This window comes from Crocodylus siamensis, chromosome 5 (genome assembly GCF_052110815.1).
Source record: "Crocodylus siamensis isolate JL-2025a chromosome 5, ASM5211081v1, whole genome shotgun sequence".
NCBI classification, from domain to species: domain Eukaryota; kingdom Metazoa; phylum Chordata; order Crocodylia; family Crocodylidae; genus Crocodylus; species Crocodylus siamensis.
The window spans coordinates 8132539-8157063 of record NC_143399.1 but is presented as its reverse complement, the minus strand read 5'-3'; the positions used below and the strand labels follow the sequence as shown (position 1 = coordinate 8157063).

The window sequence follows — 24525 nt, the reverse complement described above, 5'->3', positions numbered from 1 at the left end:
GATAATAAATAGGAAGAAAACCAGTGTGTTGCTGGTCAAAAGGGCTGTGTATCCATTGATCTTGTGTCATAGGCCTTGTCTACATGGGCAAAAAGATGTGCTTTTTCAATCAAATAAGCTAAGCCTAGGCTAGAACGTGACCACCTGAAACAATCTAAAAGATGCTTCCATAGGTGATGAGGGCTCAGCTGAGATACACTAACAGTTTATTCAGCGAGGCTGTTCTGATTAGTGGATGGAATTGAACTAGAACTTGGTAGACCTCAGTTCTACTACAAATTGTGCAATTGGCCTGCTAAGTGATCTTGGGCCAGTCACTTCCCCCTTGTGTGCCACAGCTTTTCTATCTGTAAATTGGGGATAATGATTCTTTGCAGTAGTTTGCGATATGTCCATGAAGAGTTCCATATACAATCTCAGTATTATTATTATATTGAAAGTGATGATGATAACTTGGTTAAAGTGACTTATATGAAAAGCATCCCTTTTTGCTATTACAGACGTGGCTGAAGGTGGTTAGGATTTAGCTAACAGGCTGTATTTTCTAACAGACCTCTGAAGCAAAAAATAAGTATTAGTTATTAGACAGCCTGCTGTTTTATTTTCTGTGACAACACACATTTCCTTGTTAAAATGCTTGCTTTATTTTTGGCCTACACCAAAACAAATCCAAATGAATTTTGTTCAACTATTGTTTATAGTAGCAACAACAATTCCTATTGATTTTAGTAGCAGTTGTAAATATTGAGTGCCTCTCAGGATCATTTCAACAGTAATGTATTTTTTAGAGTTTTAGAAGAAAAATATATTTTCCAACATTTTGACTAAGACATTTTAAGTAAAATCAGAGCTATTCATTTTATTTAGAAAATATTTCTCTTGGAATTTTTTATTTGTGTTTGGTGATAGCAAATCTGTTTTGAGACTTTTAATTAACAGTGTCCCAAGAACACAGTTTTCTATTTTAATGTTATCTTCATATTGCACATTTTGTTTTGAGCTCTAGTGTATAAGTAGAACTCTGTGTGCAAAAAGAATAGCTTACTTTCAAAACTGTTGAAAGCTTTGACCTCAAGGGCATAGAAACTGTTGACTCATTGTTTCTACTGCATATAATATTAGGCCTTTGTCACATCCAGGAATGACATCATCATCTTCACTGTTAGCAGCAGGTATCTTATAAAATAAGAAATGCATAGCTTTACATTTTTCCTGTATTTGTTCTTAATAATTATGTGGATAATCTGCTACCAAGATTTAGGTTATTTCTAATTAAACATTTCAGCCAGATTTTTTCCCACACTTATACATGCTATACAGGAACAAGACATACTGGCAGGGAGTTTAAGAACTGCCGAGCTAGTGCCACTGATGGCTCTAGGTTCTCCAAAGGGACGAGAGGGAAGGCAAAAGGGGGTTGATGAGACCAAAGAAAACAGATACTGCATTTTCTTCAAGGACAGTTCAGAGCAAGGACTCCTTAGAGACATTGTCTATACCTGGAATCTAGGGCCTACTTGAACTCTTCTTAGGATAGTCCAGCTCTGCACTACTTCCAACACAGGCTTGTATCTTAAAGACAAAGTGTACTTTTTAACATAAAAAATCTGTTAGAATAATGGTGAAGAGCCATGGAACTTCAAAAGCAAGGAGCACAGCCCTGAGCTCAACCCTGCGGTCCCTAGCCCTTCCAGAATAGACAGTCCTTTCCTAGGACATCTCATAGCACTAGATTACTTTTATACTACCTAGGTATGCTGTCATGACATAGTCCAGCAGGATGAGTTAGGAATTTTGATTAGGATTACTCTAAATTTTCGTTAGAACATTTTAGAAAAACTAACAGCTATTTAAAACAAATTTAAAATATAAAATGGGTATTTCAGTGTTAAAATACAAATAAAAATGGCATTGTGTTTATATGTGGGCTAGCTGCTTACATTGCAAAATGAATATATAGTGTTGTTTAAAATGATGAAAAGTAGATCCCTGAAAATAAGATTCTCTTGGAAATGCAGACAAAACAACAACTGGTATTTTTATAACATAGAGTACTAAGGGATTTATCCACTCCAAATTTGCATCTGTGACTAGTTAGTCTTCTAGCCTATAGAGCTGCAAATGTTTTGACCTGATCTCTGATGGCACTTCCCTGTTAGAAGTCTCTGCTTATATATGCATTTTTCTCAAGGGTAGAATAATAAATTGGTACATCCTGCACTCAGGCTGATGGGAGTATTGTTTGGGAATGCACCAATTTCCTAACGCTGGTTTTGGAGGCATTCTTTCATGGTAAAGAAGACATTTTGAAAAGGTACTTCTTGATTAGTAAATATTCCTAGTAGGGCTGACAAACTATAAAAATAATTAATCACAATTAATTTCAAGATTTAAAAAAAATAGTTGCAAGTATTTTGATTGCATAAACAACAGTCAGCACCCCCCACCCAACAGCCCAGAGCCCATACATCCTGAAGTTCCTCCCCACCACCACCCAACAGTGCATAGCCCCAACCCCAACCCTGGCCCATCCTGCACCCGCTCTGAACTCGCCCTGGCCGGAGCAGACCACCTGGAACCTGTGCAAACAGCCCTGACCCCCGCCCACCCCAAACCTGCTCCAGACTCAGCTTCCCATGCTGAGCCGCGGCAGTGGCCAGGCAGAAGCTGCTGCTCAGCACGGAGGAAAAGTGGTTTCACCCCTTTACTGTTCCTGAGCCCTTCTTGCTGCAGCTGCCTTGAGCCTGTGCCTAGGCTGCCCTGTGGCTCCTCTTCACTGCCACTGTTCCCCTGCTGGGTGTCACGGAGGCGGCAGTGACAGCAACAGAGATAAGCCGGAGGGCAGCCTGGGCATAGGCTCTGGGGACCTGCAGCAAGAACAGCCTGGCAGGGGTGAAAGGGAGGGGCTGCTTCTCCCCTGTGCCGAGTAGCAGCTTCTCCCTGGCCACTGCCACTGCTTAGCATGAGCGGGTGAGTCTGGAGCAGGCACGGGGTGGGCCTGGGCTGTGTGTGTGGCTTCTGACTGGTCTGGAACTGTTGCACTCTGCTGGTCAAAATGATTTCATAGATTTCATGGATTTTTAGGGTTGGAAGGGACCCCAGTAGATCATCAAGTCCGACCCCCTGCCCTGAGCAGGAAAGTTTGCTGGGGTCAGATGACCTCAGCTAAGTGCTTGTCTAGTCTCCTCTTAAAGACCTCCAAGGTAGGGGAGAGCACCACCTCCCTTGGAAGCCCATTCCAGATTTTGGCAACCCTTACCATAAAGAAATTTTTCCTGATGTCTAACCTAAATCTGTTCTCTGTCAGCTTATGGCCATTTTCCTAATAACCTGCAGGGGCACCCTGATAAACAGAGTATCCCCTATTCCTTGCTGCCTCCTCCCCCCACTTCAGCTCCCTCAATCTCTCCTCACAGGATTTTACCTACAGGCCCTTAACCATCCGAGTGGCCCTACTCTGGGCCCACTCAAGGTTGTCCACATCCCTCTTGAAGTGCGGTGCCCAGAACTGGATGCAGTACTTCAGCTGCGGTCTTACCAGTGCCACATAGAGGGGGAGCATCACCTCCTTAAACCTGTTCGCAATGCGCCTTCTAATGCATGAAAGGGTGCAGTTGGCCTTACTTATCACTTGGCTACATTGCCGACTCATGTTCATTTTGGAGTCGACTGTGACTCCAGGATCCTTTTCTGCTGCTGTGCTGCTTAGAAAGTCACCTCCCAGTCTGTAGGTGTGTTGGTGATTCTTTCTCCCTAGATGCAGCACTTTGCACTTATCTTTGTTAAACTGCATCCTATTCTGTTCTGCCCACTTTCCCAGTCTGTCCAAATACACCTGAATCCACTCCCTGCCCTCCAGTGTGTTTACTTTGCCCCATAATTTGGTGTCATCTGTGAATTTGGAGAGTGCCTTCCACACCCTCATCCAAGTCGCTGATGAAGACATTGACCAGCACTGACCCACGGACCGAACCTTGGGGGACTCCAATGCCTTCATTTTTACAGGTCAAAAACGACTGTCCACCCCCCACTTTAGGTGTGTCCCATAAGCCAATTCTCCACCCCCCACCGTGTAATAATCTACATCACAACTGCTTAATTTATTTGTAAGAGTGGGATGTGACACTGTATTGAAGGCTTTTTTAAAATCCAAGTAGATGACATCTACCTCAACTTTTGCATCTAAGCATTTTGTGACCTGGTTGTCAAAAGAAACAAGGTCAGGCAGGCAGGTTCTACCTGCTACGAAGCCCTGCTGGTTGCCCTTCAGCATTATTTTTCCTACTGGACTCCCACGAATGTGATCCTTAATAATTTTTTCAAAGGTTTTCCCAAGGATAGAGGCAAGGCTAACTGGTTATAGTTACCCAGATCATCCTTTCTCCCCTTCTTGAAAATAGGGACCACGCATTGGCCCTTTTCCACTCCTCTGGGACCCATCCTGAGCACCATGAGTGCTCAGACAACTGCGCCAGTAATTCTGCTATGACACTGGCCAATTCCTTCAGCACCCTTGGTTGAAGATCATCAGGGCCTGCTGACTTAAACATGTCCAGCCCCTCCAAATGCCCCTTCACTAGGTCAGGGCTAACTCCCTCTTGGCTTGTCTATAGCCCCTTTGGGAGACGTGTCTTTATCCGTGTTCAGGAATAGATGCAAAGAACTCATTTAGGAGCTCAGCTTTGTCCCTCCTATCTGTTACCAGTTGTCCTAATCTGTCTTGTAGGGGTCCTATGTTACCCTGAACCTTCTTTTTGCTCCCTATGTACCTAAAGAAGGACTTTTTGTTGTCTTTAATTTTTGTTGCCAGCCTGAGCTCCATTTCTGCTGTGGCCTTTCTAACTGATTCCCTGCAAGTGCGAGCCAAGTAGGTATACTCCCCCTTGGTGACTACCCCCTGCTTCCACCGTCTGTATGCCTCTCTTTTCCCCCCTAGGCTCTCCTGGGTTTCCCTGTTCAGACAAGAGGGTTTCTTGGCTCTTTTGCCTCCTTTTATGTGCACTGGGATGGCCCCCTTTTGTGCCTGAAGGATCATTCCCTTGAGGAATACCCACCCTTCCTGGACTCCCATCTCATCAATGCTCTTGCCCTTCAGTGCCTCACTTACTAATCTCCTGAGCTTAATGATGTGCGCAGTTAATGGAATTTAAAAAAATAACGCCTTCATTTGTTTTTGTGTCAATCATGTAAGTTAACCATGATTAACTGCAGCCCTAATTAACCGCCCTAATTCCTACCTAAAAACTCTTGCAAAGCTTGGATATGCTGAAGAGAGGTTCCTGTAGAGAGTAACTTAATATCAACAGTCAATCTTGTTCCTCAGTTGGGTTATATCTTTTAAAGTCTTTTTTGGTGGGGACCTGCTCTTTTTATTGGAAAAGGATATTTTTGCTGTCATTCGAGAACTCATGCCAGTGGCATTACTTTCTATGGTGAGAGAGTGGGGATGTCTGTATTAAATTGTGAACTACATTTTCTGTTAGGACCTCCATTTTTGTATCATGTCCTAAACACAACTACCCATATTCTAGGCAGCTTGTTTTATTGCCCTGCTCTGCCATGGAAAGGCTACTAGACATTTCACTGAACCACAGGCACTGAGAAACTAACTCGAAGGTCATTGATTCAGACTGACTCACCTAGTGGCCAACCCTATGACACAGTATACTCAAGACTAGCTCAGCTACTGACCTGAATGATTGGTGTAGTGGTATGGAGGAATACGTGACAAAAGGAGGGAGAGATGGGAGCAGGATGCAGTCCAGTGCCATAGACTGAAGGGCTGGAAGAACGAGGGAGCAAAAGGAACTCTGCTTCTCCATATCCAAGCTGGGAAAAGTTCCTGGGGGAGAGGGCCAAATCTCATTATTTTGCAAATATCTATAACCCTTTTTTTACTACTTAGCAGTTAAGTGACTACGCTTAAGGAGTTCCTTTGTTAAGCTTGTGGTGTGGCCCTTGCTTTTCTGTAGCTTTGTTCCTGAAGAATTTAAACAACCTAAAGTGCCCATAGCTTTATGGGAGAACTCGGAGAGAACGTGTTTAAGTGCCAGGGGGATGGAGTTGCACATCTAAGTAATTGGCTTAAGGATCTAGAAAGCCTGGGTTTTGGAGTCCCTCATACCAGCATAGGGGTTGCACAAGAAGTGGAAACAGTACACTTAGTGCATTATTTTCAGAAGTGTCCAGTTCCCATGATTTTCAAGGAGATTCAACTTTCTAAGGATCTACTTCACTTTCTAAAATGGGGCTTAGGATGGCAAGTCAGTGAGGTATTTTGATAAGGTCACTCTGTCTTTGACTCTATGCCTCAGTACTAGGATGTAGCTTTATTTCCCTCTCAGACTCTTTATTTCTGTCCTCAGCAGGCAGCAGACCTATTTCCCTAGCGATGAGTTTCCCAGACGGTGAGAGGACCCAGTTCCAGAGATCTAGAAACTGACATGTCAGCATCAAAGCATAACTGACAGCCTAAAGATCGCTGGTTGTGTGATGCACACCACAGTTTTCTTAATGGGCATCCTACATCACTCACTGACTGGTTAGCATGCTGGTTGTCAGACGAGGGCAATGAGAAACCAAACCTGTCAGGCTTCAAATCAGCCCTTTTGGCTGAAATATTCAGGAAAGGACTAGCAGGGAAAGCTTTCCAGCCTAAGCTGCTCCTGAAAATATTTTCTGTGGTGCTCAGATACTACAGTGAGGTACGGAGTACCATGTGTTGTGGATAATGTTAGTGGAGCTGCACCAGTGATTTATTTGACAATCAAACCTTTGCTAAAAATATTTATTTGTACAAGTGATAATTCTGTAGTCTCCTCCCAGAAGCCTGAGATAATATTGAGTTGATTTATTCTAATTTATTCCAGTTATTGCAGATATTTAGTCTTATAAGATCTACCTGTTTTATGTAAAATAATTATCAGCTGCCCAAACTACCAAACTCGTGGTAGTTAACTATACAAGTCCCACCTGCTTTATTTTGAAGAATCTGAGGTTCTGGTTTTTGTGATCAAGTATAACAGGATGGCTTCCTTGTCAAGTCTTTGCTGGGTGCCCTGCAGGGTAACTGCCCACTTTGCTCTCCTGCCATACCTTGATGGAAAAATATGAAAGTTGTTACTAAGGCGGGAGGCTACCCATTACTCACCCTACTGACAAGGGCCTAGTACTCGCTCCAACCTCCCCTCCATAGATCCCATGCCTTGCAGATGTTACTCTGGTGTTACTTCTCCGGCCTATGGCCAGAGCAACCTGCTCTCCTCTGCAGCCCCGAAGAGCCACTCACACACTTCTCCTCTCTCACCAGGGTCCCACTCACTCTGCTAGCTGTTACCCAGCCTCTTTCATAGTGCCCTCTCTCAGGGGCCACACTCATCCCGCCCGGCCTCACCTGGCTTTGGGCTTAGCCCTCCTCTCCTTGATCAGCCCTGGTGCAGTCTGTTGGGCATCTCCCACTACCCTCACCTGAGTTTGACTGAGTGATTCTACAGCTGTAGGCCTATTTTGCTCCTAGCCCCTTGCTGGACCACTATGCCCCCACTGGCCCTTCTCATTTGCCCACTCACAGGGCCGCTCTGTTCATCGCCCCTCTCACACAGGGTCTCACTCACACCCCCGGGCTTTCCTCTGCCCCCTGGGCACAGCCCCAAGTCCCTCCTCTGGCCTGAGCTCTTCCTCAGGGCTCCCTAACAAGCTCTGGGCTCCCCCTGCTCATTAAAACACCACCATGGATGTAGGGCTTGAGTTAAGGTGCCCCAACCCACCTTTCACCGGGGAGGTAACTGGTCTGGCATTTCCTGGAGGCTCCCATGCCACTAGGAACCCCACCAGACCACCCTTCCCTGGCAGGGTGCAGTTTTACATCTTACTCAGGACAAGGGGTCACCTCCACCCCATAGCCCCTTCCCTTACTTCCTAACTCTGGCCGGAGCAGCCTCTCAGCCCGACATTACCTCCTTCCTCCTGCAGCAAACTGTAGCCTGTCTTATATCCCTGGGTCCCAAATAGCTGCCTTCATCAGGCACCTGGCTGCTGCCTGTTTGCTGCCCTTAAAGTGGCAGGCACCAAAGGTGCCCTGCCACACCACAATAAAAACAAATCATACCATCCCCTTACCCTGAGCTTTTTAAAGTTTACTGAAACTTATACAGTGGTTGTATCTCCTTTGTCACTCTCTGTCCCCTGATACTTCATCTAAATTAAACACGTGAATAGAGAGTGGGAAGAGCTACCAGCACTGCAGGATTGGCTGTAGCTTCCTACTCGTAGCTCCTCCTACGGGTGGGCAGGCCATGCCACAGGAGCAGCAGCTGGGACAAATGAAAAACCTAAGAAATAGACCCTCAGCTTAATTCAGCAATACCAAATTGTTCCACTCTGTAAAGGATAAGGATAAGGCTGCTCCAAGAATATAGGGGGGGAAAAGCATGTTAACCATATTTTAAACACATCTTCAGAATTGTCCTGCTCTCAGCTGCTACTGTCTAGTAATTCTTCATGTAAAATTAGCTCTCAGAGAATTTCCAAACTCCTTTCCCACACTGGAGGTTCCCCCAAAAGTACTGAAGAAAATCTCTGTTTTACTGAAAAGTTGCTGTAAATGTAGTAGTATAGTCTTTACTTAGTCTTTAAAAACTATGCCCAATTTGATCAATTTATGAGTAAACATTATTTTCTCTCATCGCTTCATAATCAACCCAAGATCTGAAAATCAAGAGAGATCTTTGTCGTTTTACATTATCACCAGTAATAAAGATTGTATAACGTGAACTTAAGATGACAGTTTTACTGATAACAGAAAAAATCCAGTATGCTCTCCCATAGCTGTATTACTCTGCAGTACTAACAGAAATCAACAGTTTAATTTAATTGAACATCCTAGATCTTAAATGCTGGAGGCTGTAAGTGCCAGAGGAAGAGTGGGGAAAAACCCTGGTCATACCCTATTTACTCTCCCTCTCAGCATCCATTCTCTGCCACTGAGACATGGGATCCTAGGCAAGTGGACCTATGGTCTGACCCAGTAAATGCCAGCTCTTATGTTCTAATTTCCTCATATAAATAAGAAGATATGATTCAGAATACACAGATGGAATAAACTGATCTCACTATTTTAAAATTCTGTTAGCTGAATAGGAGTAGAAACTTCTTTAAAATGTGGGTGCCTGAAGAGAAAATTCTCTTAACTGCATGGCATTAATGCTGGTTTGTATCTAATCCACTGGAATATATAAGGGCATCAGGTAAGGATGTATTTGGCATCATCATTCACTGTACTCCTTTTGAAGCAATGGAGTAACATGAGATGCTAGAGTCCTTTTAAATTAGAAATGTGAACATCTTTAATGAAAGGCAAAACAAAAAGACAAAAATGCAAGCACGGTATCTGCAAGTTCTGCTTACATGAGAACTATTTTCCTTTCTAAACATGCTAAGAAAAGCCCTCCATTTGGTTGATGGACAAATAAGATCACATTTTTTATATAGCTAAATTGTAAGGAATCATTTACTATTATGTTGGAAATACTGAGCACAGAATATCAAATCCAGTGACAATAGGTCTCTCCTGTGGAAAAATATAACAGTATACATACTAAATACAAATTAGAATTATTCACAAACCTCTGAAGTAGCTACCAAAAAGTTGTAAGAATAGAACAGTAGTTGCTATCAGTCTTATTGTTCTGAAATGCCTTTTTCTCGAGGTGGATGCACTATAATTAGAAACATGTCAAATGATATCATGCTGTAATAAGCATGAGAACACAAAAGAAGTGTAGAATTTGTTTCACTTATCTATATAAACTAATCAGGGTTAATAATGAGTCTTCCTTTGATTTTAAACATTATTAAATATTATGTATGAAATAAACACTATTTAACTCGTTATAGACTATGTGAGCCCTAATATATGGTAGTATATAGACATAAATGCTAACTTATTTATGAACTATTAGAAACTTGATTTCCAGAAATACATGTTGATAGCCTTAACAAGGCATTGAAAAATATTAATGTAGTCCTTTTTTTCATCTGTATGACCTCAAAGGTAACTTGATTTCTTTAAAAAAAAAAAAAAAGGTTATTCTGAAAAATAGAAGTTAATTTTATTCATCATTTTTCTTGTTTAAAATCTTACACTTATCTCTTTTTTCCTGATCTAGAATTTTATTATGGATTCACTAAGACCTAGTTAATATTCTGTTTTAGAAGGCCAGTTCAGAGCTTCTCAATATTTTAGCGAACAAGTGGGTATTCTGACCTTTGTCTGAGAGACCAACTTCTCTCATTTGTATTTTTGATAAAACTTTTCAAACCTTCATATTTAGACTGGAGAACATTTTTTCTGCATATTTAGCACTACCTTATAATAGTTTGAATCCTCTCATCCCCTAGAACTGCAAACAGAAAAGCCAATCAAATACTTTTCCTGTTTGATTGTGGGTTGGAGTGGTGGTGTAGCCATGATGGTCCAGGATTTGAAAAGGATACAATGAGTGCTAACGACAGCAATCTTAGCAATGACTACATCTCCACAGAACTGGGCTCAATCCATTAGCTCTCCAGTGAAGTCAGAGTCTAATTTAAGATCTCTTCTTTCAAATCTAGAGTCCTCTGTTGGAATTAGTTTATGCTACCTGAGCAATCACCTCAGCTGCCACAACTCTGAATGCTATAATAGCGATGTTTTTCATGTATCTGTAAATTATGAGACTATTTGAGGAAAATCCTAGACATGGGAGACAATGTTTGCCAAAACTGGGCTTGTACTGTGAGAATCACAATCAGAAGTTAAAAAACGATTATAGGTGTCACTACATTTAGAATTAAATGCAAAACGTGAGAAGTCTGCCAGCAAATTTCAGTTAATAGTTGTGCATGCAAAATATCTATTTCAATTCATGTTTCATTACATAATGAATTTAACATCCTAGTTGTGTCAGTGGGTGGTATCGTTATCTGACCATCTAATGTATGAATTCATTATATTTTCAGGCATCTTATACTTAACTCTCTGAAGGCTTCCAAACTTTAGAGAAGTAACTAAGATATTAAAGAGGGGAAAGACTAGGTAATCTAATACACTCTTCTGTAAATACATTGCTCATTACAATAATACACTTTCCAGAGCTTGGTCCAATCTACTTTTAATACTTTATGCAAGGGATCTTCTTTCTGTCTTTTCCATTGGACTAGCTTCAGTTTAGTAGTTCATGCTGTCTGACAAATCTTTCTGATATGCAACCCTAAACTGATCTTTTCCTATTTCCATAGAAATTATGTAAAATAGAATCGAGATTGAAAGTACACTAACACGACAGTAATTTAAAGGTAAAAAACACTATGTATATGTTGGAATTAAGCACTGAAAATTAAGAGCTGAGATGACAGTTAAAAAGAAATGTTGCCGTGTTATAGAAAGAAATACATAGCTATGGTAACTAAAAAAAAAATGCTCAAAAAACCTTAGCAATGGCTGGTAATGACAACAGGCAATAATCACATGATTAAAGTATTTGAGTGGGTGTGCACCCAGATTAGACTCAAATAATTTTTAAACACACTAGGTTACTGCTCTTTTCATATTTGTCTGCTCATGGTATTACTGTAAAGTACATTTAAGATGGTGATGCTGCTGTGGCTGCTGCTGCTGAAGCAAGTGTCACCACACTCATATTTTGGAGGCATGAGGGCCAGAAACCCAGCAACAGGTCGAGTGGCCAATGCCAGTACGACCGTGGGTGCCCGAAGGAGGGCCAGCAGGGCATTTGTAGCTGATGTGGTCGGCCATCTGAGCTTGAGCCCCACAGCTGCCACTGCCATCGTTTGCTTGCCTTCAGCCGTCCAACACTCGTTCTGAGACGGTTAAGAGCAGTGCAGGCCCTGCGGGGCAGCTGCCTTTCCGAGGCGTGGGAACTGGTGTTGGGGATGAAGTTATTTTGCCACAGTTAGTGTGCAGCGTATTTCCTGATGGAAATAAGGTAAGGTTACGGCTTATGCCATTTGTTTTGTTTTGTTTGAAAAACATATCGATTTTTTCATCGTGAGACTGTATTGCTCTCTTGTTTGGAAAGGGGAACTTGACATTTAGCACAGTGGTTCTGAATTCAGAGATGCGTCATTTTCTGACCCTGTGGAAATATTGTCAAGGTTGGCAAAGTTTAAACTTGCAAAAATATCTCAATTTGGACATGGTCAGCTGAGACCTTGCTGGAATTCTAGCTGCTAAATTTTCCAAAGATTTGATCTGAGCTGGCCATGCTCCTTTCTTTCACAGCTACTGTATGTACACATGCATCTTTCCCAAGGGTAAGTGAACATAATTCTTTCTGGGGCTCTAGGGCTTTGCCTACGGCTTCTCCGAACTGCTGAGAGAGCGCTGCGGTGCTATGTTTTTAGAATTAGTGTCAGTGACGTAATGCCCACCACTCCTCTCTCCGTGCCCAGGAAAAAGAATGGGTAGGAAGAAGCATCTGATTTAATTATGGAGGGATGAAAGGGTTGAGAAGGCAAATGCAAAAAAAACCCCAAAACTACAGTGGAGAGGAGCTCTGAAAGGGAGCGAGAGAAGAGGGGCAGCAGGAGAATAGGGGGACAGGACTTTGTGGGTATGTGAGGAGAGGAGTTTAAGACATTTTGGCTTAGAAATCAGCTCAATATTTGCCTCATCTTCAGTGGAGGTAAGAATGAGGATGGGAACCGCCAATTTAGCTCTTGCTCTGTATATACAGTAACCTTCCTTATAAAATAGTATTGAACTGCTGAATCAGAGCTCCAGAACTAAGGGGATAAACAGCATTTCACTGTACATCTTGTTTTCAGGCCTTCTGTGACTTTGTCAATACAACTTTCCTTGTCTTAAAATGTAATACAACTCCTCTTTAACCAGAGTGGCAATTTTTCTTCAAGATTTGTTTCAAAAGAATTAAATACATTTTAAAATTTGAGGTGGTGCTGACAGCCATGTTTACAGCTTGCCAAGCACATTTTACATTCAGCTTGGTGACACTCTGCTTTCTTTTTGCCTTAAAGCACATGGGGCAGTACATACATGTGGATCAGACTGCGCCTGTGCTAACCCCACCTTGGCTGCGTTCGGGGGTGACCAGGGCTGTCCTTGCAATTGCTCCTCCCACCTGCTGGAGGCCATTGTGGCAACAAGGATCACAAGAGAGAGCAGGACATGCAGCCTTCCTGTGCTTGCAATGTTCCCCCAAGAGCACCCGGGCAGAATTGAAAGTGATGTAGGTTGGCTGGCAGGAGAGAAGATGCTTTAGGTAGAGTTGAATGGAACATACTGCTCTGGAGGGGTCTCCCGGCCGCTCGGATGGTGGATTTCATGGGTTCAGCAGCGGGGAGGAAAAGAAAGTAGATGTATTTGAGTGAGTGGTGGGGGGACAGTTTTGGAAGCCTAGATATTATTGATATAAACAGCCACCTCCCCCTACAAGTAGCAGAACGAGAGGGATTATGTTATCTATCATCTGAAAGGCCACATCGACTATTTGCAAGGCTGAGCCCACACAGCTTCACTTCCTTTTTCAGTTTGAGAATAAGACAAATGTTAGATATCAAAATTATTGGCATGTGCTCTAGTGATACAAATGATGTTTCATACACTGCAGTTGATCTGTACCATGTCTGCTGATATCACTGGGAGCTGCATGTGCCAACTGAAGCTTGTATATTATATATTACAATATCACATCATATTTTATGCTATATATATTTTAGGTTTATATAGGATATATTATAAAATTATACCTGTGCTAACCCATTCAAATAATATGATCACAATTGTTGTTTTACTATTGTTAAGGGAACTCGACTGTACAGACAACTAATACCCATATGGGGTTATTACTTATAGAAGAGGGCCTCATTTCAAATTCTGACCTATGTCACAACTCAAATGTGTTTCATCTCCTCCAAATCCATCCTAGACATTTGCCCATATTACAAAACCACCATACAGCTTGGCATATTTCACTGTCTGTGGTCAATCCTGGAATTGCAGAGCTGTTGCAGTTCACTGGGAGTGTTGTGTAAGAGGCTTACGCAGAATCTGCCTTGCTCCCGTGTGTAATAGTTACCCTTATCTTTAATGAGCATCAACAGCACACAAGTTTGGAAAAATGAATTAATACCCACTATAGGATGGGACTGTACTGCCTTGTGGCTGCAATGTTTTTTCAATTAACTTCTCTGAACATTCTGCAGTGAAAAGTGACAGCTTTTTGCCTCAAAGGCCTATAATTAGATTAAATGAATACAGTTAATTGTCTACCACCTTCTTTACACAAAACAATATGTTTCTCTAAGTCAGAACATTCATACATCAAGGAAATTGCTGTGTACTTCAATTCATGTGCATACAATTGTAGACTGTTAATATATGACAATGCAATGTATTTTGTTTGTTTGTTTTTAATCTTTAACACACTACACTTATTTTCTGAAAGTACAAAATTAATATATATCACATCCTCTACAGAATGTCTTGGACACCAGGCCATGTTTAGGTAAAAATAACGAATAAATCACAACATGATGACAAAAGGCCTACATTTTGTTCTTCTAGTTATATTTTTCATATGAACACAGTAATAAAGAGATTTCAGACAGCTCAGTTCATATACTTAAAAATGTGCCCCTTGGGATTATAAAATATTCAGATTTAAGCATTATTTTATTTTACTTTTGGTTTGTGAATGCATTTGTCCTTTTGGAGGATTGAAAACAAATCTGGCCTTTAGTATTACCAGCTCAATTTCTAGGCCTGCTTGTGTACTACTTAGTGATTAAAAAAACCCAACCCATCTGCCTTTTCTTCACCACCTCTAAATGAAAACAAGAGTTCACAATTCAGGATTCATCACCAGCCACCCGCGTATCCTTCCTTGCCTGCCTGATTTTGAACCGAGGGGTCTGAAGCTACAAAATGAGGCTACATCACCTCTGCAGTAACATACCTGGAGGAAGAAAGGCTCCTGGAGTTGATGTGAGCAGGGCCTGTATTGTTACATTTACATCCGAGCAGGCAATCTGCACTCTCTGCTTATAGAAAGCTTCATTTAAGGATCGGCTGCAGCCTATTCTGAATATAACCCTGGTGTGTATTCTGTATTGCCCCAGCGTAAACTGGGAGAAGGACTTGTGCACAAGTGTATGAATCCTCTGAAAATCTTCAAGCAGAAGCTTTTCTGAGGTCTGTTATTGTGCAAATCTTTTTGCCTGCATGGAGAAAACTAGGAGTAAAATATCATTTTGCTGATATTAACCTTCACACCGAGGAACCAGCAGAATCACCATGTCATGGGAATGCTTCCTGCATGTCTGGCTTTCAGAATACAGCCCAGAAAGCAGCGATATCTTGCTTGCCACAATCTAGTAAGAAAAATCTTTCCAGTGGTGCTGTTAATTAACTGTTTAGTGACAGCCGTGCAAAACAAAAATGCCTGGTGTTTTCCAGCAGGAAAACTAGATTTTTATTCAAAATACTTATTGACTCGGTGTAGTGACATGCCTCTTCATTTCTGCTCTTAGGAGGAAAAAATGCTTACTGATAGAGGAACAAAGAAATGCAATTGGAAAGCCAGTTAGTGGTTTTCTACATCCTTGGCTTTTGGCTGGTTTTAAATATTTTTTTTTGGGGGGAAACATACCTCTTTTTGGCAGTGCTGCACTTACTTGGCTAGTGCCGATTGGATAGACTATGTAAAATGGGATTGGGGCTGAACATCGTGTCCCATATGTTCTAAATTAAATTAGTTTTAACACTATCCCCCTCACACTTGCCTTCCCCCTCTTCATTTTGATTCTCTCTGTGGTTCAGAAGCCATTTTATATGAGGCAGGTGACAAGCTACATCCCCCTCACTTGTGCTTTCGCAGGTGCCGGGATCGTGCTCCCGGGTTTCTCACGTTACCTCTTACCTCCTCGGGGGAACAAGCAGCCGACGGCGGTGCCAGCCTCTCGGTCCTCGACGCCGCAGCGGGTCGGGTCTCAGTGACTCGGGGAGGATGTCGAGCCCTGCCCTCCGTCCCCGGCGGCCGCGGAGCCTTGGCAAAGGGAGGGCAGCCCCGGGCCCGACCCTCCGGAGAGCGGCCCGGCCGCGCAGGGCTGCGGGCGTCGGGGGAGAGGCGGCACCTCCGCCTCCGCGCAGCCCCGCGGCCCCCAGCGCCGGCTCTCGCCCGTCGCCGGACGGCCCCCCGAGTCCCGGCAAACGGGAAAAAAGCAAGCCCAGAGAAAGATGCATCCACCGCGCCGCCGAGCCGCCGCCCCCGGCGCAGGGGGGAGGCTCCCCCCGGGGCCGGGCGCCGAGAGCCGGGCCCGCGGAGGGCACCAAACGCGCGACACGAGACTGTTACTTCAGGCGCGTAAATTTGAAATATTTGGACAGGAAGAGAAAGGGGAAAGGAGGCGAGCTAACGGTCCCGGCGCGGCGGGGCTCGCTCGGCTCGGCCCCGGGGCTGCCGCCGGGGCGAGGCCGACATCTCGGCCCGGGCCGCGGAGACCCCCGCACGTCCCCGCGGCGCGGCGCGGCCCGGGCCGGGGCTGCCGCGGGGCTCGGCTCAGGCGCTGCGCACGAGTCCCGCCCGCGGCGGCCGCCGAGCGAGGCCCGGGGTCCCGGGTGCTCCCGCCCGCCCGGGGGCGCGGGCCCGCGCACGCACTGCGGCGCCGCCGCCAGCCCCGCCGGGTTTGATTGCTCTCTCTTTTTTTTTCCGCTCCTCGCAGGGAACCGCGCGGAGCGTTTCTGGAAACCGCAGCCCGTTAGCGACGCCTCCGCTGAGGCCCGAGGATGCGCGTGGGACACGGGGGTTATAATCTGGGTGCGGGGAACTGCGCGGGGTGAACCGGCACCCGGCTCGTTAAAAACACAACCCCGACCCTTCCTTTGTAAATGTGCGCGCGCGCGTGCGGGGGGTGCGCCTTGTTCGCGCACACGCGAAGCGGAGCCCGGGCGCCCTGGCAAACGCCCGTGTCGCGAGCGGCGGTGGCGGGCCCGGCTTGGGACCCCGCGCGTGGGGCGGCCTGGGCGCGGCACAGCCCCCGGGGCGAGGAGCACCGCGCCCTGTCGCCCGCCTGCCCTCTGCCCCCAGGGGTTGGGAGGCTTTTCCCTCAAACGCCCGTCTCCTCCGCCCCGCGCGCAGGCCCACGACGAGACGGAGCGCACGCGGCTTTGCGTTACACAGAGAGGCTTTATTAGCAGAGCAGCAGCCTGGCGCGGGGGTACAGCAGACGTGCAGGCAAGTTTCGGAAAACTTCGTTTGATGTTCAAGCCCTGGCTCCTGATTTGGGGGAGGCCGAGACCTTTTGGGGAAAGTTAAAAAAAAACTACAACTCTCAGCCCCCGAATAACCCCCGCTCATGTCCTGGTGGAAGGTTATCTACACTCACACGTGGAGCTGGTCGGATCTGAAAGCAGTTACAATGTCTCGAGAACTACAAATAAAACACTTCCCAGTGCGGGGCCGACGCTAATAGCGCCTCTAATGTTGGGGGCATCACCAATAAATGAAATAAATGAATTTTGTCTTATAAATACTGCCCACACTGTTGTCACAGAATATACGTTGCGTTTTAGGCGCAAGCGAGAATACCAGCACTCTAGGAAAAGAAAAACAAACGGTGCTACTTCTACCGTTTCGTACTCCAGTACTCGTGTCGTGAGAGTCGCTACAATACAATGGTTTATTAAAAAAAAAAAGAAAAGAAAAAAGAAAAAGAGCTGGTGAAAAGCAAGTCTGTCTTAAATAGTGGCTCCACTTCGTTGAGCCTGTGGACCCGGTGTGCTCCCAGCCCTCCCGCCGCGACCGTCTGGGGAATGGGCACAGCAGGTCTCTGGCAACCCCAAAGTCCCCGCTGCTGCCTGCGCTCCTCCCCGGGGGCGCTGAGGGAAGCCGACATCCGCGGGGGAGAAGAGGGAAAGTAAGCATCTAAATTTAGAGGGCAAATGACCTCATCAGAGCTCGTGTTAGTGTCAAAAGGCAGCTATTTCCCAACACTTGCAGGGCTGCGTCCTCGCCCAGGCCGGCAGGCCGGGTCCCCCGCAACCGGACTTCACGCCTCGGGCCGAGGCTCGGGCAAACGTCGGCTCCAGCAAGACGCGGCGCCCCGGCGGGCCCCGACACACGGGCGGACGCAGGAAGCGGCACCGAGCGGGGTGCGAGAAACTCCCGGGCTGCAGCGGCCCGCCCGCCGGCCGGGGCTGCAGCCCGCCGGGGCCGCCAGCAAGAGCGCGAGCCCGAGCCCGAGCCCGAGCGGCCCCGCGGCCCCTTAATCCACGCCGGCGGCTCCTGCCCCCGCGGCGCCGGGCTCCAGCACCCGCACCACGGCGGCGCGCTGGTAGAGCCGCGCCAGGTCGCAGGCCGTGTGGCCGCGCTTGTTGCGGTGCTGCAGGCGCGTGGGCGTGCTGCGCGCCAGGAACTCCACCACGCGCGCGTGGCCCTCCCGCGCCGCCAGGTGCAGCGGCAGGTTGCCCTCGTCGTCCTCCAGGTTCACGTCGGCTTTGAACTCCAGCAGCGTCTGGAGCGTGTCCAGGAAGCCGGCGCGGGCGGCGTCGTGGATGGCCGCGAACCCCGTGCTGTCCCTCAGGTTGGGGTCAGCGCCTCTCTGCAGCAGCCTCCGGGCAATTTCGGGATTCCCCAGCTTCATTACCTGGGGCGGAAAAACAAACAAGAGCAAACCCCTCGAGTTTGCGAGTGCGCTGGCAGCGCCGTCCTGCCCCGCGCCGCGGGCGGCAGCCCCCTCCCTCCCCAGCCTCGCCCGGCGTGGCTCCAGGGCACCTCTCGCGCTGCCGCGCAGCAGGGCCGGGTGCGAGCAGCGTGCCCGCCGCAGCCCCCGAGTCCGGCCGCGTTTCACTTACCACCCGCCAGCAGAAGCCTTCATTCGCTTCTTGCAACTCGTTAACCGTAACGCGGACGGGCTTTTTTGAAAGGAGTGATGTTTTACACTGCGCTGGACACTGGAGTGCCTTTCCCTAAATTCGCCAATTAATACTTACACCCTGTTTTGCCCAAAAATTACTAATACAATGCAATAAAAGAAATGTAAATCTGGGTATGCTCTGCCACGTCCTATTTAAAATAGAAATAACCCTTGGAGATTTCCTGCAGGACCTATGCTTCAGCGCCTGCTGCTCAAAATGGAGAACTTAGGAGCAACGATTTTCAAAGCCCGGTATTTCTCCTAAAACAAACTTCTGATCTCGGAGCTGAACCCGCACCCGAGCAGCCCAGGACGGGGCTGTTGTTGAAATCGCCCCTCCGAGAAGCGATCAGTGGCTCTGATGGGGGGGGGGTTATACAGGTAAAATTGATGGATTTGCCCTTGTTTGAGCACATGAAACCACTAGCACACGGATACATTGACAGCTGCACTAAATTAAGCACAAATTACAATTTATAGAAGGCATGAATTAAAAAACCTGAAGCTACTAAAAAAAAAAATAATAATATGCATTTAGACTTGGTAAAAAAAAAAAGGCATGCACAACATGTATTGCTGCAGGATTTGGAAACTACATAGCAGCTCATCATGGCACTGAGCGCATCAGGGATAGCTGGGGGCTGACGGGGGGCTCCTAACTCGCACAGGCGCTGCGGGAATTCCCAAGAACTTCTCCCCCCCGTCTTTCATAAAATGAAACTAATTCATGCACAGTTGTCCCCATACTACAGGCAGTGCTTTTGTCCGAGCCTTTGCTGTCACAACTAAACGGTTTTATTATGAAAAATTGCTCTGAACAAGTTTCCTTTATTTCCTTAACATGTTCATTCTCTGTCTTGAAAATCTTCCTACGATTCTTTCTGTTTTTAGCATAAACAAGGATGACAGCTGCACTAAATTAAGCACAAATTACAACTTATAGACGGCATGAATTGAAAACCTGAAGCTACCGAAAAAAAAAATTAATATGCATTTAGACTTGATAAAAAAAAAGGCTTGCACAACACATATCATTGCTGCAGCACTTGGAAACTACATAGCAGCTCATCAGGGTGTATTTTAGGTAGGGACAAATAGACGGGGATGGTTTGGGGCTTGCAGAAAGTATTTATCTGGGATAGTTTTGGGCAGGTTACCTGCCATTTCTTTTAATTCTGGATGGAGATCATAGAAGGTACATTTATATCTCAGGAAAATAAGTGCACAGTATTTTTAGTCCAACCCGCTGGGGTGTAGAAGGCCCCTGCACTCTGCGAGGCTGGGAGGGGGTGATACACGAGCAAGGGAAGAGAGCTGGGGAAACAAAAAAAAAAAGAATAAATCCCATGTACTTGGATTTGGGATCTGACCCGAGCTGCGACTGCGAAATTTCTCTGAAGGGAGAGACTCGGGGCAGGAGAAAGCATCTGCGAGGAAGATGCACTAGCAGAGTCTATAGCTGAGGCCTCCATGGCTTTGCCTCGTCAGGCAGAAAGGCAGAGAGGCTCGAGGGAGACAATGCTGAATCGCCGCGGTGAAACGAGAAAACCTGCGCCGTGCTCCCTTTCATCTGGTGGGCTCCGGAGCAAGTAATAGCGGAGGCTGCATCCACAGAAATCTCTCGAGCTGGGTCACTCGCCCACAAAATGTTTCAGGATTATACAAACTGAAAATAAGTAGTCACACTCCCCTGTTCTGATTGCCGTTGTGGTTCACTACATCGGATACGCTTCAGCTGCAATAAAAAGTGGGTGACAGTGCCAGGAGGCAGCAACTGTAAAATATTCCCCACTCCACACGCAGGGCAAAAGAGAGGGGGTTTTCGCTGCAACTCAGATTTTCAGCCCCCTTTTGTGGATAAAACCTAGCTGCAGATTTCCTGCTTGCCCGTAGCAGCCAGGACGGGTGTCTTTTCGAGGCGCGTTTTGCCTTTCCCTGCCAAGCTGTCACCAGTGCCTGCAGTAAATCGCCTGCGTCTGTGACAACAGCGCAGGGACAATTTGACAGTCCTTGAATTCAAGGAAAAAAAAACGTAGAAAGGAAACCAAGCTCGTGTTCCTACAAGAGATCCATGTTCTCGGGACCCTGCGTTTCGATGAGAAACCGGGCTGAGCAACCGGCTGTCAGCCGAGCTGCAATCCCTCTGCTGCTCGAAAACGCTTCAAAAGTGCACACCGTTTTGTCACTTTTTAAAATAGCAACTATGCTTTAAAGTGGAAACTTCGAGCACAGCCCCCGCCCCCCCCACGGCGCTTCTCCCCCGTCCCCTGCCCTGAGATTTCCCCTTCGGTTCTCAAAGGCTTGTCTGGGGGGGGGGGGTCTCTTCCCTCATTTTTGTCTTCTTTGCATGACAGTCTCGAAAGAAAAGAAATCTGTTATCAGCTCCAGTGCTCGGGACTTGGATCCGCTCCAGCAACCGTCCGCAAGCCGCACTCCCGCGGATGCGGAGCCCCGATCTCGCCGGGCGGCGCGGGGACGGAGACCCCCGCGCGGGCCGCGGCGGAGGAAGGAGAAGCCGCGTCCCACCCGCGGCGACCTCCGGACGACACCCCCCGCTCGGAAACCCCCTCCCCGCCGGCTCCTGCACCAGGAGCCCCGCTGCCAGCGGCTGCGCGGCCCCCTTCTCCTCCAAGTACGTCACGGCAGGCGGCTGCAGCCCCCCCCGGAAAGCATACGCCCCCCCGAACAAGCCCCGACTGGCGGCCCCCTCCCCCCAGCCCGGAGACCAACCTGCAGCGCCGTCCTCCCAAACCGGTTGCGCGCATCCACGTTTCCATCGCTCTCCTGCAGGCAGCGGGCGAGCTGCGCCAGGTCCCCGCGGGCAGCCGCGGACGCCAGCGCGTTGCCGCCGGGCTCGGCCATGCCTCGGGACCCGCCGCGGCCGCGCAGGGCATGGGCGCCCCGCAGCCTCCCGGGCAGGGCTGGGCGCCCGCAGCGGACCTCGTAGTAAATACTCGTAAAAGCGCCCCGTGCCAAGCGCCCGCCCCGCGCTCACACGTGACGGCCCCGCCAAGCCGCGGCGCTCCGCGCGAGCGCGCCCCGCCGCGCGCCCCGCTCCGCGCCCCTGCGCGCCCGGCCGCATGGCTGCGCCCGCCGCGGCTCCTGCCACCTCCTCGGCTTTTTTTGAAAAGAAAAAACTTTGGGCGCTTTTTGAGCCGAGCCCCCGCCCACATTTTAACGGCACGGATTTAAGGAGGCTCCGCGGAGATGCGGCCGCGCCTGCGCACTGCTCCCCGCCGCAGGCCGCGGCCCCGGCCGCCCAAGGTCAAAGGCGGCGGGCGCGGGCGGGCGCGGGGGGCGGGCGCCCGCGGCGCGGCGGGGGGGTCGCGAGCGCCGGCCCCCGGCCGCGCTGCGGCGCCCAGCGAGGGCCGGCCGGGGCGCCGCGGGGAGGGCGAGCCACCTGCGGCGCCGGCTCCCCCGCGTGCACACGGCGCGCTACGGCAGGGACACACGTGTGCGCAACACGCGGCACGAGATGCGCGCACAGCGTGCACAAATGGGGCACAACGCGCGTGCACCTGGGGTGGTGGAAAGGGTACGAATGCGCGCACGACATGTACAGATGGAGCAGAAGAGGCGTGCACGTGATGTGGTGTAAAACGTGCACACAACGTGCGGTAAAACACGGGGCACAAAATGCGCGCCCAGCATGTACGGATGGGGCACAAAACGTGTGCACAGTGTGGTATAAAAGGTACCAATGTGGTGCAAAGATGCGCGCACCTAATGCGGTATTAAATGTGTGCGCCCCATGTACAAACGTGGTACAGAACGCGTGCACAGGGTGGTGCAAAGTGTACAAGTGTGTGCACAACAGGTACACGTGTGGTGCAAAAGGCGTGCACGCAGGGTGGTGCAAAGTGTACCAGTGTGTGCACAGCAGGTAGACGCGGTAGAGAAGGGTGCACAGCGCGGTGCACGACGCGGCAGAGCCGTGCGGGCGGGCCCCCCGAGCCAGGACGCGTCCGGGCCCCGTTACTCTGTCGTGCCCCGCTTTGCTGCACCACTTCGAGGACGATTTCCTCCTCTCCGCACCGCCCCGGCTCACAGGCGTGACTTGTCCCCGCCACACATGCGGCTGCCGCGGAGACGCAAAAGGCCTCTCTGCTCCCAGGTTGGATCAGGAAAGTGGCCTCGCCCTCTCCTGCTCTTCGTGCCTTTTTGAAATGTCCGTGGAGGGGAGCGCCCGGCTGGGATGCATCCCTGGTCGCGGAGTGCGGGGCGCAGCCGCCCGCCCCGCGCCGCGAGCCCTTCCCGGGAGCGCTCGTGCCAGCCGCGAGCCGCGGGAGGAAAGAAATCGCACTGAAAAGCGGACGCTACGCCGCCCTTTCCACCTTTTTGCCTCGCTCTCGCTTTTTATTTGACCTAAACTGGGTGTTTCCCCCTGGAAGGCTGAACTGCCAGACGTAAACAGTGTGACTCACCTTTACAGCCTCTGACGGCCCCAAGTCATCCCTGCAGCGCCGATTATTACTAACGCAGGTTTAAATGACTGCCATGAAACAACTGGCGTTGACCCAAATAACAAAACTTGATTTTCAACCTTTATTATAGTTCCCATCGAGGAAGCCGTGGGTGGATTCCGGTGCGGTTCATGATATACTGTGTCTGGCATCGCTGTCGATTGACAGGATTATCCATTAGGTTAAAAACTGGCCAAAATCAAATGAAAAGGAGAGTGCGTGGGAGAAATAACCAAACAAACTCAAATGATTAAACCGGCAACAAGGTGTACTGACTAAAGCAAAACCTGCCAGCATCAAGTCCAACGCCCAAACGCCCGGGTCTGGTTCCCCTCGGAGCGGCGCGGGCGCTGCCGGCCGCCCGGCAGCTCTCGGTGTAAACCAGTACTAAGGAGCACACCCCGTGAAGACCCCCGTCCTTACTGGGCACGAGACATGGGGCTTGCTGATTCCATATTGCCAATAATAATGCCATACCATTCGGTAATAATTCCATCTTTGAATAATTCCATATTATTATATAAAATCTTCAAGAGGAGACTGGACAGTCACTTTGCTGGGGACAGCTGACCCCCAGGTGTCCTTCCTACCTAGCGCAGGGGGCCGGACCCGATGATCTTGCGAGGTCCCTTCCAGCCCCTGACACCTATGAATAATTCCATATTGTGCAATAACAATTCCACAGTATTTAGTAATATGTCATGTTTGAATAATGTCATATTATGCAATAAAATCTGCAAGAGGAGACTGGGCGTCACCTCGCTGGGGTCACCTGACCCCCAACTGTCTTCCCTGCCTGGTGCAGGGGGCTGGACCCGATGATCTTGTGAGGTCCCTTCCGGCCCCTTACAATCAATGAATAATCCCATATTATTCAATAGGAATGCCACAATCCCATACTATTCAATAATAATCCCATGTTAGTAAATTATTCCACGTTTGAATAATCCCACATCATTCAACAATAATCCCATATTTGAATAACCCAGATTGTTCAACAATAATCCCATGTTTGAATAACCCCATATTATTCAATAAGAATCCCATTTTACAATCCCAGATTATTCATTAATAATCCCATACTAGTCCGTAAAAATCCCATGTTACAAGAATCCCTTAGTGTTCAATA

At 48.0% G+C, this 24525-nt stretch overlaps 2 protein-coding genes across 3 annotated transcripts in view; both read right to left on the bottom strand.

The window, feature by feature from the left end:
* C5H1orf185 (chromosome 5 C1orf185 homolog) overlaps positions 1–16069 on the bottom strand; it is a 77238-nt gene extending 61169 nt beyond the window's left edge. The window contains exon 1 of the mRNA XM_090049134.1: positions 15939–16069. The gene's annotated coding sequence lies outside the window, so the exon portion shown is untranslated. The remainder of the gene's footprint in view (positions 1–15938) is intronic.
* A 1076-nt stretch (positions 16070–17145) lies between these two features.
* CDKN2C (cyclin dependent kinase inhibitor 2C) lies at positions 17146–22187 on the bottom strand. 2 transcript variants are annotated; one of them, XM_090047054.1, is made up of 3 exons: positions 21664–21803; positions 20286–20668; positions 17146–18663 (listed from the first exon to the last, which is right to left on the bottom strand). In XM_090047054.1, exons 2-3 carry the CDS (start codon positions 20403–20405, stop codon positions 18283–18285), a joined length of 501 nt encoding a protein of 166 aa, XP_089903180.1. In that variant the 5' UTR covers positions 20406–20668; positions 21664–21803; the 3' UTR covers positions 17146–18282. The 2 variants fall into 2 exon arrangements, with proteins under 2 accessions (XP_089903180.1, XP_089903179.1); XM_090047053.1 differs by lacking the exon at positions 20286–20668 and having other exon boundaries at positions 17156–18663; positions 21664–22187.
* Between the last annotated feature and the right edge of the window lie 2338 nt (positions 22188–24525).